We start from the raw sequence: 13,287 nt of genomic DNA, 5'->3' as shown, positions 1-13,287 counted from the left end.
ATTCTTCTAATTGACATAATTTATTTACTATTTATGTAATTGAATTAATTTTTAATATTTTTGTTTCTAATTGAATTACTTTTAAATTCTTTTGGAAAAAAATAAATGTAATTCAAACAATAAAAGGTAGTTGTTATCATTCTCACAATTTATCAATTGTAATATTAATTTTCAAAGACAATTAACAACAACATAATTGTCTATTGTGTATCGAAGGACAATAACCAACTACAAACAAATAATATAGATTTTAAATGCAATTAAAATTAAGAGATTTATTATATATATAAGTTTTTTTGGTATACAAATTTATACAAATTGACTGAAATCGAACAAAAACGACCTTCAGTGTAGATTGCGTATAAACACGCATTTTCCTAACTCTTGAACAACACAAACAGTTCTTTTCCTTCAATCAAAACTGCAATGCTCAAAATTCAAACAAACATCAAAAGCTCTTAAAAATATCTGAAAATCATCGCGAAAAGTGAAAAAAGTTGCGAAGATAAATTCGAAAAGAATTATGATAAAATAAAATAAGAAGATGAAGAAAAAGTAGCAAAAGATGAGGAAGAAGAAGATGAAGAATTTTGAATTATGCTGAACTTATCAGCACACATACACTGAAAATTCTTAAACAATACACTTAAATATCTTCGTGTTATACCCAAATTTGGACTAAATCCCCATAGTGGTCCTCATATTCGACTCGTGTACCAATTTAGCCATTGAAATTCTAATTGCACTATTCTGGTCCTCGAGATTATGCTCTGGGCTACATATTGGGCCTTCACTCGAATTCTGGTGTGAGTCAGCAATCGCTTGCTGGTGTGGCACAAGCACTGCCACCTAGGATCTACAAAACGACGTCGTTTCATGGTTGAAACGTTTTGAAATTAAGACGTCGCCGTTTTGCTCCCAGTAGAATGAAATAGTTGTTTGAGTGAAGGGTTGGTCATTCGTTACATCTTCTTCACAGTTTCTCAATGACATCAACGCTTAGTCTCCTCCTCCATAGCTAGAGACAATGGCGATAGATTAGAGCAGTGCTACTTGGTGGCTGATTTCTTCCAGTCGTTGCGCTAAAGTTGGAGGAAGTTTTGTGGGAAGCTATTGAAGCAAAGGGCGAAAAACCGTTTAAGCTATCTTGAAGGTCAGTTTTCTTTTTTCCAAAAATGTTTTTGGCACATTTTTCATTCTTTCGATGAGAGGTTGTTTAAGTTACTCTTTTTGTTTGTATTCAGATTTTGTTGGAAATGATAGGTTGTTAGGATTTTTGTTGTTGATATGATCGAACTGCTACTGGATGCTCTGTTTCTTTTGAATAGAACAAGGGCTATCTCTGATTGTGCAATGTGTGTTTGTTATTTATTCTTTTTGGGTTGCATGCATTTTAAATTTTTTTTCTTCTTTTTTTGTGTTGCAGATGGACGCCGAAGTATTAGATATAATATTTCATCATGGGAAAATTTTGAGAAGGATAAAGATGGAAGATTGACATATTATCCTGACAATAAGCACTGTTTGGGTGAGGTTGATGTTGATAGGTTGGATGTATTCTACCTGAGAAACTACTTCAAAGAGTTAGGATATGAGAAAATTAAGAAAGTTTGGTGGCAAGTTCTACAAAGAAGCCTGGAAGTGGGGTTAAGGTGTTTAAACTCTAATAATGAGTTGAGGGAGATGTGTTTTCATGGTGGAAAAAATAATGGTGTTATTGATGTGTACATTGAACATGAAATTTCAGAACTTGAGATACTACAAGGGCAAGATGTTATTGTGCACCTTGATGACCAAGTGGTGTTATTGTGCCACCACTATCCTAAACCCTTTTCCCAAAACTACTACCGAGAAGCCACCTCCGTTGAGTTTGAGCATAATAACCAATACTCCTCAAGCTAAAGAAATAGTACCAAGGAAAATCAATTTTAATTTGAAACTGAAGCCTAAGTCTAAAACAGTCTCCAAATGCACACCCACACAAAACAAAGTGATCAAGACTAGGAGATACTGTTTGAAATCTTTCACCCCAAGGCTTTAGAAAAAGCTTTTTCAAAAACAAAGGTAGATGAAGGTGACGCTGTAGTGCTGTCCTTTAACTCAGACTCTCATGACAGCTACGAGAGTATTGAGGACAAGGCATACAAGCCCGTGTCGCAGGAAGATAGTTCAGGTGAATCAGGCATTGGAGACAAAATTTCTTCATCCAAGAAGAAAGCAAGAAAATACAATGTGAGCAAGAAGGTTCAGGAGAAGAGTGGAAAAGAAAAAGGAAAGAATAAGGTTTGTATTGATGATGATACATTTGTGGAGGACGTTTCCGATGAAGAAGTTGATATCGGATTTGTTAGGGGTGTCAGGACTGATATACAGATTAATGTGACAACCACAAAAAATTTAAATTAAAAAGAAGTTACCTTCACTCACATTATAATTGGGACAACCAAAGAAGGGCTTGTTAGGATGTGTCTCCGTCGCTGACCACCTAAGCACAGGGCGACAACCACAGTCGCATCACTCCAAAACCTGCCCATACCTCCTTCGCGTTGTGCTTCTTGTCCAGTTCTCCATCGATGATGACCGGTTCGATCTTCCAACAACGTGGCTTCCAATTCCTATCATGGAGGACCACTATTGATGTAGACAAGAGATAAAGAACGAGACGTCGATGGAGAGAACCAAAATGAGAGGAAGCAGAAATTCGAGTGAAGGGCCAGTATGTAGATCCTAGGAGGCAGTGGTTGTGCCACATCAGCAAGTCAGTTGCTGGCTCATGCCGAAATTCGAGTGAAGGGCCAGTATGTAGTCCGGAGCACAATCTCGAGGATCAACATAGTGCAATTGGAATCTTAGGGGCTAAATTGGTGCACGAGCCGAATCTAAGGGACCACTATGGGGATTTAGTCCCCAAATTTGCTGCAAATACAGAAAAACTTTTTTCTCTAATACTGCATTTTTTCTTCTTTTTTCTTATTTATTTATTTCTTTTAGTTAAATGAATGTAAGTTCATCCTCTTCCAAGTAATTTTGTAACATTATGTGTTTCTTCTTCTTCTTTGTTTGGTTTTTTTACTATTGTTAAGAGAGTAAAACAAGAAAAAAAAGACGAATAAAAAAAATGATGATGATGATGATGAAAAAGAAGAAAAAGCAGCAAAAGAAGATGAGGATGAGGGATAAGAGTTTTGAATTATGTAGAGCTTATCAACACACATAAATCGAAAATTCTTAAATAATATACTTAAATATCTTTGTGTTACATCTAAATATCTTGGTGTTACATTCAAATTTGCTGCAAATACAGAAAAATATTTCTTCTAATGCTGCATTTTTTTCTTCTTCTTTTCTTTATTTCTTTATTTCTTTTAGTTGAATGAATGTAAGTTCATCATATTCCAAGTAATTTTGTACCATCATGTGTTTCTTCTTCTTCTTTGTTTGATATTTTTTGTTTTTATTCTTGTTAAGAGAGTAAAACAAGAAGAAAGTTAAGAAGAAAAAATAAGAAAAAAATATGAACAAGAAAAAAAGATGATGATGATGATGATGATAATGAAAAAGAAGAAGAAAAAGCAGTAGAAGATGAGGATGAGGGAAAAGAAGAGTTTTGAATTATGCATAACTTATCAGAATACATACACCGAAGATTCTTAAACAATACACTCAAATATCTTTGTGTTATATCAAAATTTGCTGCAAATATAGAAAAATATCTTCTTTAATGCAGAACTTTTACATTACATTCAATTCAAATCATCAATGATGAACAACAATTTTCACAAACAAAAACAACATTATTCACCTACAGAATCATAAACTACTAATGAAAATATTAACTAGAATTCAACCACACCTCAGCCACTTGATTGGATTCAAAATAATAATCAATTTCGTTATGATTCAATTGACAATCTGAAGTTCAATTATTCATTATCTTCAACAATGAGATAACTGTTCAAATTTGATTTTAGAGCTTGATTTCAAAAACGTAGAGAACGAACAAAGAAAAACACAGAGAACGCAGAGATGAAAGAGAACGTAGATAAAAAATGTTGAGAAAATTCGAAAATGGAAACGAAATCCTTTCGTAAAAGGCAGTTATATATTCGCGCATTGATTGAAAGTTAGTTAAATTAAGAAGTGCGTGAGATAAATTAGGGTAAAATGACTTGTATACGGAGAATAATTGTAAAATCAACATAATTGTCTATTATGTAATATTGTAATGAATGACTATAACGGTTATAAATAATATAACACATACTTTTATCCAAGGTGGCATAGTCTTGGCATGTGCAAGACGTCATTTACACATTGTTTGGATGGGGTGAATATGGAAGGAAAGAAATTGTGAAGAAAGAAAATGGATGAAAATGTGAGTTTTTTGTTATTTGGATGAGGAAGGAAAATAGAGTGAAAAGAAAAAAAAATTGATGTGGGACCCATAAAAATGTTTTCTTCTCAAAGATGAGATGAAAATGGAAGAAAAATGTGTAATAAGTGTAAAATTACCAATTTATCTTTTGATTAATTAAAAAAATAAAAGATATAAGGGTATTAATGTAATTTTTTATTATAATTTTCTCTCCTCTCACTTTTCTTTCCATTCAAACAAAAGAAATTTTTCTCTCTATTTTCTTTTCATCCATTTTCTCTTTATCCAAACAACATATAAAACAATCCATTTTTCCTTCTATTTTCATTCCTCTCATTTTCTTTCCTCTTATTTTCTTTCCTTCCATTTTCTATTATCTATCCAAACAAAGTGTTAAACTTTGATACTTTTTTTTTGTTTGTTACCCAATATATTTTTCAACTTGGCAGACCAAGGACTAATCCGCCGTGAATTTGAACTCCATTTAAAAGCCTGTCGTTGGTCAATGAATTGTTGCATGCACAAGGCAGAATTCGAACTCCCGACACTTTTTTAAACAGACGAGTGAGTTGACCACTCGGCCAACACAAGTTGGTTAACCCGACACTTTTTAAATAAACTAATGAGCTAACTACTAAATCAATCAAAATTTGTTTCTGCTTAAATTTTTGACATGGACTACTCCACATTTTTTTTTTACTGCCAGTCTGCTACTACATTAGTTTTTAATTTTTAAAAAGTTCATGTATGAATGAAAGTATGAAACTCTTGCTTGGGGCCTTATAAGCCCAATACCGTGCAAGCTATGCTGAACCGCATGGATTAATTCCAGAAAAACAATGGTCTCGGCCCACTTATATTGGGTACGTTATGTTTTCTCGTTAGAAAGAGAATTGGAGATATCCATTAAAAATATAGCCGGAAACCAAGTTGGGTTGGTCTAGTGGTTAGCTCATTAGTCCGCTTAAGCAAGTGTCGGGGGTTCGAATCCCGCCTTGTGCATGCAGCAATCCATTGGCCAGTGACAAACCCTTAAATGGAGCTCAGTACCGCGGCAGATTAGTCCTTGACCTGTCGGGTTGGGGGATACCGTGGGAAACAAAAAAAAAAATATAGCCGAAAAGAATAAAAGTCAACTGCTCAGGTACCTTCTGAAAACTAGGAGGAAATTACCCTCTTTCATGAACTATTTTTTATTTTATTTGAATATATTTAAATTAAATTCTAGATAATTAACTTATTATTACATTGTTTCTATTTCATAGAATATAAAACTTGAAAAATATATACATAATTTATAATATATTTAATGCGTGTTCTAATATTTCATATGTTAAAAGTGATAAAAAATTCAAAATAGACTTATTATGTAATAATACACCAGAAGAATAATTCATTCCATAATTTTCAGAAATATCGAAATAATTGTCCAAAAAATGAAAAAATGTGACCACGTAAACTACTAGTTCATCTCAATTTTTTTCGCCTCTACTAGTTCATCTCAATTAATATATAGAAAATATGTATACTTTTTAATTTATTATCATGCAAGAAAGATAACAATTTAAAATTATTTTATTTAATTTAACATCAATATATATATATATATATATATATATATATATATATATATATAACATCTAAAATGATATATTTGTTTCATCTAATATTATGTATTCATTTTACAGATAATTAATGAATATAAAATAAGACAATTTTTAACTATTTTCGTTATTTTTTGGTTTTTTAATCGTTTAGAATATGCTTAGAAGTTAGAAGTTAGAAGTTAGAAGAGCATACATAAAATCCAAGAAGAAACTTTGCCACCACATAAAACCATTAAAAGACTACAAAACACAAATTGTTGTGTGTCCTTTGTTCAGGGATATGTAAATTGTACAATCAATATCTTCCTATAAGAACGGCAGTTTTTGTGCATAAAAGCAGATAAAAATGATAACTCTATGGTGTAGGTTCTAGAAGTGCTAAAAAAATGGGAGGCAATGTTTTTCTTCATATTTTAAGAGGGCTGCTGAACATTTTTTTTTTTAAATATCTTATTTACATCCTGTCACTAGTGTGTATCTAATGATGTCCAAGAATCATGTAAACTTTATAATCTATTATATATATATATAAAGTCATCTACCTTGGTTACTAAAATTGTAAAATTGCAGCCAAGAAAATTCCAGAAATGTTACACCTTACACAGCATACTAGCACATTTAATTTTCGTTACTAAGAAAAATAACAAGTCAATTTCATGGGGGTAAAGAAATTAATTGTGCTGAGAAAGAGTGAGAAAGAGAAAGAGGTAGGGACACAGAAGGTAGTGTTATCTTAGCCATACCCAAACCAACCAATCACAAACTAGTATTGTATTCCTTTTGAGATGAGCCTATTCAGTGTTCAACTCTCTCCCCACATATTCCTTATCTTTCACCACACAAATAACAACATTAACACCACATTGTCTCATATCATATCAAACCTTCAAGACTCAAAATCTTAGAAGAAAAACAAAATATAGTATCATTACATTCATTCATTTTGATTCAAAGAAAACAAAAATGGCCACAAACTCTCTTCACTGTTCAATTCAACAACACCATAACCATCATTTCCATATCAAATTCCAACCTCCAACTACTTTTTCTGCTTCACAACTCTTCCTTAAACCCTCTAACATTACCAACAACATCACTCTTTCACATTCTTCTTCTGGTTCTTCTTCATTTTCATGTGTTACATTCTCACTCTCTCAAGCTACTTCCACCACCCCATCATCAACCTCACAAGAATCAGTTTCCTTTGAAGTCTTAAAGCAGCATCTCACAGCAGAAGAGTATCAAAAAGCTGATGAAGAAACAAGGAGGCTCCTCATAGTTCTAGCTGGTGAAGCTGCTCAGAAACGTGGATATGTCTTCTTCTCTGAGGTTCAGTTCATATCAGAATCTGACCTCAAAACCATTGATGAACTCTGGAGGATCCACAGTGACAACAAGTTTGGATACAGTGTTCAGAAGAAGATATTTGAGAAATCCAATGAAGACTTCACCAAGTTCTTCATCAAAGTTGGTTGGATGAAGAAGCTTGACACTGAAATGGAACAGTATAACTATAGATCTTTCCCTACTGAGTTCATTTGGGAGCTCAATGGTGACACCCCAGAAGGCCATTTGCCTCTCACAAATGCTCTCAGAGGGACACAGCTGCTATACAACATCTTTAACCATCCAGCATTTGATGAAGAACAAGAACAAGAAGAGGGTGATGATGTTGTTGCTGCTGTTGAGGACAAGGGGTTGAAGGAAAAGGATGATAGTTCATTGGCTAAGAGGGTCTTCAAACCAAATTATAGCTTCTGAGTTCTACCCAAAAAAAAAAAAAAATTACTACTACCACAGACAAGTTTAGTGAACAGATAATGTAATTTGGGTTTTGAATTTTGAATTTACCTATATATATAATATGGTAATCACTAATTAATTATTATGAAAGTGGTAGCTTCTATTTGTTTGTTTGTTCTTTTTTTTCAATTTGCAAATGTAATTTTACATCATCTTTTGTAGGTTATTTTAAGGCTTAAGTGCATTTGTCAAAATTCATAGAGTGAAAAGGTAAAAATGTTATGTAAATCAATCAGTGTGCATATGAAATTATGAAAAGGACAAAATAACAGTGAAGCCTACCTTTGTTGTTTTTCTTGTTTGCTTATTCAGTTGCAACTTGCAGAAGAAATCTATTGCATAGACAAAAAATGACTGCTACAACTTGTGTATTGTATATAAACTATATATAGACTATTTTTAATTATTTCAAACATAATATTCCACTACATAATGATTTATCTGCTCAATTTCATTTTTGGATTTTTTCACCAATGTAACTTTATTGCTCCAACTTCAGCCATTGAAGACACAGATGTAGTCGGTGCATAATGTGTTTCTTTTTTTGGCTTGTTACACTGGAAATTAGATGATACAATAACCAAGAAATTGTTTGAAAGGAAATTAATAGATCTATTACACGAGCAATTGAAATATATAAACTATTTCAAAATTAAACTTTTATGTTAAGATATCAGGTTGATTCATACGCACTTCAATGTAAAACTCTTCCACACACTTTAAGCAAATGTTATTTATATAGACAAAAGTAATTAACTTCTACATCAACAATATAAAAAAGAAATCAATTGTATGTACGAAACAACAATATAGATGCCAGTGCATAGAAATATATCTAGGTATTTCCTCATGTCTTTCTATTTCCATCCATTCTCTCTAGCTTTCAAATATGACCTAAGCTAGCTTAACTCTTAACAAATTTTAGAAAGAGACAGCAATGAGGGGGGAAAAAGAAAATTTACAACATAGAATGATATTAGAATTTCTAAAGGTTGATGATTTACAAGAGTTGCCTCCACTGATACCATATCTACTAGTGCTACAAAATCTAGTACAGCAGTGTAACAGAAAGCAAAGTTTGTATTGAAACACAACTAGATGCTTTCCACCTTCTAGAATAGTCACAGAACTCTGCATCACAAAGGAAAATGTTCTGCAATTGCTTTAGTTCCACATAATTCTTTTTTTGTTCCTTCATTAACTGATAAAGAAAGCTATTTCTAATTCTTGGCATTGTGTTGAGCAATCCAACATTGTTAAGGGGACCAATACTTACCAGGCAGGAAAAAACCCCTAAGCACAGGGGCACAATCTCCTTGTATGCTGATGTGAACCATCACAAGAAAGCATAGACTGTGTCTGAGTGTATAAACATGATCCTGGATTCTGAAAACAACCAAAAACAAAGAAAGATTATTATCATTTATCCTTCATATAAGTTTCATCTGTCTAGCAGAAATTCAAACTATTTAAATATTTAAGTCACACACAGATCCCAGATACTTTAATTTCCGTTGACTATCAACAAATGATTTCGATGGGAAAAGTACAATATTAGTAAACCACTGTTCATCAGTTTCTGGAATGTGACATATTTCTTGTGTTAGTAAAACAACACAAAACATAGCATATTACCATATGCTTGGGGGCATCATCAACAACTTCAGCAGGTTGATCTGTTCCTACACTTGAAAAGCAAGCTCCTTTGCAGCTCATATATTTCTGAATACTGCTCAAACAATTAAAGAACACTTGATAAGAACAGTACATTAAAAGAAAAGAAACAAATATCTGTAGTCATATATGATCTTCCTTTCTTTCTCAATAATGCTTTTTGAGTCAAGAAATTATACATCCATGGCATGCATGTTAGAATTAACCATCAATTATAGATTATTTATCTAAAGGGGAAACAAAAAAAGGGGCTCTAGATGAATATAATTACTCCTTGGGTAGATCATAACCACATGAGTTAATCAAATTATATGTTTCATGCCCAATGTTTATAAACTACACAAAATAAGAGCACCAAAAACTCCAATGCACCACTTACATATCACAATGATTAAGAACCACAAGTTTATTTGGTACGCATAATTTCCCTCTTAACTTGCAAACTGAATTACATGATTCACCTTGCCTGTCAAAATGGCCAGAAGTTAAACTGCAAAGATAAAGCAAGGAAAAGCAAGACTTAATGAAAAGAAACAATTTCAGTATAATTCACCTGCCAACAACAACATTGATGCCATTCAGTCTTGCTTCAAGGAGTGTACTATTTGTCCCCGCTTCAATGGACAAAAAACAAACAGGTTTTAATGAAATAGCCATAAACAACAGAACCAGAACATAATTGTAAATAAGACATACATACAAACCCTTCCATAACAAGGATATGCTAGTAATATATATATAAAGATCTTTTAGACTGCAAAGTACAACGTGTTTTGAAATAGATTATGGATGCTAATCAACTACCAACAACTGCTAAGTATATTTAACAACTTCTGTCTAGACAAAATCCATATCTGCAACAAAATTGATGTCTGATGGGATTTCAGAACCCACACCTTCGGAGTTAAAAAAAATTAGAATTTAGAGACTTAACTCAGTCACTGGGCACTGACTAATACAATTAGTTCCCTCATCACACTTACCAGAAGAATTAGATGGGAGAGAAAAGCAGTGGTGGAAATCACTAACATAAGCGTTTTCATGAACCTGAAACATTATAACTCACTGTAAATGTTAAACAGCTACAAAAATATAAAGAAGTTAAAAGAAAAATATGTTCATTTATCCTTATTAGAGACATATTATAAAGTAAGCAAAAGAGCCAGTCCGTGGTGGTATGTATGATTCATAGTTCATAAACCTTCAAAAAGAAAATAACAACCATGAGAGCTCCTATTAGATAGGAGACATGGGAAGAAAGGGCAGACCTTTTAAAAGCATGTTGTAAGTGCAATTGTGTAAGCAAGGAATTAGTTCCGTAATTAAGGGATTTGCTAATATCAAGTGTAAAAGGTGTAAGAATAAATGGCTGAGTTGAGGGGATACAACTTCAAGAACAAGAAGAAAGCAGGAAGGCATAAAGTATGCTCACCACACTCTCAGAACTATGACGGCATCTCCCAGCACAGTAGTCAAAAACACTTGTATAAGTCCCTAACAAAATATAAAAGGATGCATGTGTTGGAATTAATTAATCTTACACAGGAGACCTGTGGTACATAAGAACCAATCACCAGCCATACGACCTAATAAAAATTGGGATAGGGAAAAAATTGCATTTCTTAATTCCTATGTCTATCAAGGCATTCCTTAATTTCAAATAAATCCATGGCCAAGGCAAATATCCATGCAAAGTAACGAGGCAGAAACTTTACTTGCAGTAGCTGGTTTTGCAACCTTCACCTTCAGAATTTGTTCCTTACTTGTCTGTTCAATTAAACCCATGAACGCTTACTTAGTTCCTTCTTCAACTGGATAATGTCCCATATAAGAAGAGAGAGAGAGAGAGAGAGAGAGAGAGAGAGGGGGGGGTAAATATCATGCAAGAGATTTTACATTTACCTGCACAGGGTTTAGGCAGCACGAAACACAATATTCGTAAGAGTTGCAACACTGTGAAAGAACATTGCATCCTCTGCGTACCAAACATAATTTCACAGCATGAGATGGCTGAGTCAATGTCTTATGGAATCAAAACAAAGCAGTTTCCATGTAAACAAAACGAAGGGAGAACTCACTGACAAGAGAATTTCTCCCCAGTTTCAGGGCAGCACCGAGTCTGCGGATCCACGGACATAGCATTGCACACATAACCTACCAAATTCAAAATCCATTTATAGAAAAGCAACAGCAATAAGTTCATAAATTCTTAGGAGCTCCTGGAGTAAGAACAGAAAACCTGCTATAATTTACACCACAATAGCTGAGTTGCTGAACTATATGAATGAACCATAGAACAATTTTCATTTTCTTAGCTCACTTAAGAATCTAATCTAATCTAATCTAATCCAATCCAAGTTCATGAGAGATACAAAATTAAAGCATATAAGCAAAGGTATCTGACAAAAAGAATTAAGAAATGAAATGAAATGAATATAGAAATTGGAACCCTAGAAAAGAATGAGAGACCGTTATCATCAGTGAGAAAGTATCTTCCTTGAACGGTGGTGTTGCAGGGACGATGGGAAGGTTCAAACCCAATGTCTTTTCTGATAGCGGTGATTGTTGTGGGTGAAAAGTAGAAAATGTGTATCAGAAGCAGCATCAGAGTGTTGGTTTTCCCCATCGTGTGCAATGCTTCCATTGATCCCCACCTTCCATTGCGCCTTCTTGCTTTTCTCATTCCCATGTCGATGTGGCAAAATGCAAAGAAATATAAAATTTTATTTATTTGGTATTTATTAAGGCCTACTAAGATTTGTTTAAAAAAATGAGTAAACAACGGTACCTGATTTTTTATCTCTATCTCGAAGGTAAATAGGTCTTTCATTAATTAAAAATACAAAATTTTTTTTATTTTTTAAAATATAAAATATTTAAATTTTTTTAGAGGAGAAATTTATCTTTATATATTTTGAACGAATGAATTTAAATATCTTGTATTTTAGAAAGTAAGAGATGTTTTTGTATTTTCAATTAATAAAAAATTTATATGTCTTGAAATTAAAAAATCAAGGATTTATTTATCTTTTTATCATAAAACAAAGAAAAGAACAAATTAATGTTTGTGGACATCTAAATTTTTAAAAATTTAAAAATATATTTAAGTTTTAACTTTTTTATAAATTGGAGTCAGTCTACGAATATTTAGGTTGCGTTTGTTTATTGTCTTTCAAATACATGGACACAGACACAAATACACAAAGAGACATATATACAAAGATACACAAATTTTTTATTGTGTTTGGTGATATTGGACAAGACACACAATATAAACAAAATATCAATTTTACCCTTATATTATCACCAATGGAATAAAGACAAGAGTAAATTACTAAGGATAAAAGAGTAAATATTTGTGTCTCATCAATGTGTCTCCGTGTCTCATCTTTTTTGAAGGACACCAAATACATGTATTTTATGTATGTTTGTGTGTCACCGTGTCCTTCGAAAATCTGTGTCTTAGCAAACAAACGATGAACGTGTATTACCGTATCTATGTATTAGTTGATATTCATGTCTCATTACACATATTCTGTTGTTTGGTTTGATGAGACTCAAATTTTCGAAGGACACGAATAGACATAAAAACACTAAATTTGTATACCTCAATTTAGTGAAACACTAATTTTTTACTTTTTTACCTTTATTCAATTTTTAAATTTTTAAATTTTGTCCATCTTCCTAAATCTTTATTCTTCTTCTTTCTCTTTTTTATTCTATAACTAAATTTGCCTTCTTGTTTTCTTCAAGAAAAAATTGTACATTTAATTTTTTTATTTAAATTTTGATTAATATTTGATAAATTTTGATCTTTGGTTTTTTATT

At 32.6% G+C, this 13,287-nt stretch overlaps 2 protein-coding genes across 3 annotated transcripts; one reads left to right on the top strand and one right to left on the bottom strand.

Moving 5' to 3' along the window:
- The first annotated feature begins 6,818 nt into the window (after positions 1–6,818).
- LOC130969599 (tetrapyrrole-binding protein, chloroplastic) lies at positions 6,819–8,203 on the top strand. The gene has a single exon (XM_057895393.1). It carries the CDS (start codon positions 6,946–6,948, stop codon positions 7,741–7,743), a length of 798 nt encoding a protein of 265 aa, XP_057751376.1. The 5' UTR covers positions 6,819–6,945; the 3' UTR covers positions 7,744–8,203.
- Positions 8,204–8,732: 529 nt separating this feature from the next.
- Positions 8,733–12,151, bottom strand: LOC130969598 (uncharacterized). 2 transcript variants are annotated; one of them, XM_057895392.1, is made up of 11 exons: positions 11,929–12,151; positions 11,538–11,613; positions 11,362–11,434; positions 11,175–11,226; positions 10,892–10,953; positions 10,443–10,506; positions 10,013–10,073; positions 9,839–9,925; positions 9,421–9,514; positions 9,062–9,171; positions 8,733–8,938 (listed from the first exon to the last, which is right to left on the bottom strand). In XM_057895392.1, the coding sequence occupies exons 1-10, from the start codon at positions 12,146–12,148 to the stop codon at positions 9,079–9,081; spliced, it is 882 nt and encodes a 293-aa protein (XP_057751375.1). In that variant the 5' UTR covers positions 12,149–12,151; the 3' UTR covers positions 8,733–8,938; positions 9,062–9,078. The 2 variants fall into 2 exon arrangements, with proteins under 2 accessions (XP_057751375.1, XP_057751374.1); XM_057895391.1 differs by having other exon boundaries at positions 8,733–8,916.
- Between the last annotated feature and the right edge of the window lie 1,136 nt (positions 12,152–13,287).

Source organism: Arachis stenosperma, chromosome 3 (assembly GCF_014773155.1).
Source record: "Arachis stenosperma cultivar V10309 chromosome 3, arast.V10309.gnm1.PFL2, whole genome shotgun sequence".
NCBI lineage: Eukaryota > Viridiplantae > Streptophyta > Magnoliopsida > Fabales > Fabaceae > Arachis > Arachis stenosperma.
This window is presented reverse-complemented; position numbering and strand designations above follow the sequence as displayed.

Excerpts from the sequence above, each read along its gene's own strand:
- LOC130969599 (XM_057895393.1), top strand. The coding sequence starts at position 6,946 with ATGGCCACAAACTCTCTTCACTGTTCAATTCAACAACACCATAACCAT.
- LOC130969598 (XM_057895392.1), bottom strand. The coding sequence starts at position 12,148 with ATGGGAATGAGAAAAGCAAGAAGGCGCAATGGAAGGTGGGGATCAATG. Across the intron at positions 10,507-10,891 it reads GTCATAGTTCTGAGAGTGTG|GTTCATGAAAACGCTTATGT; the intron begins GTGAGCATACTT and ends ATAATGTTTCAG. Across the intron at positions 10,074-10,442 it reads TCTCCCATCTAATTCTTCTG|CGGGGACAAATAGTACACTC; the intron begins GTAAGTGTGATG and ends TGTCCATTGAAG.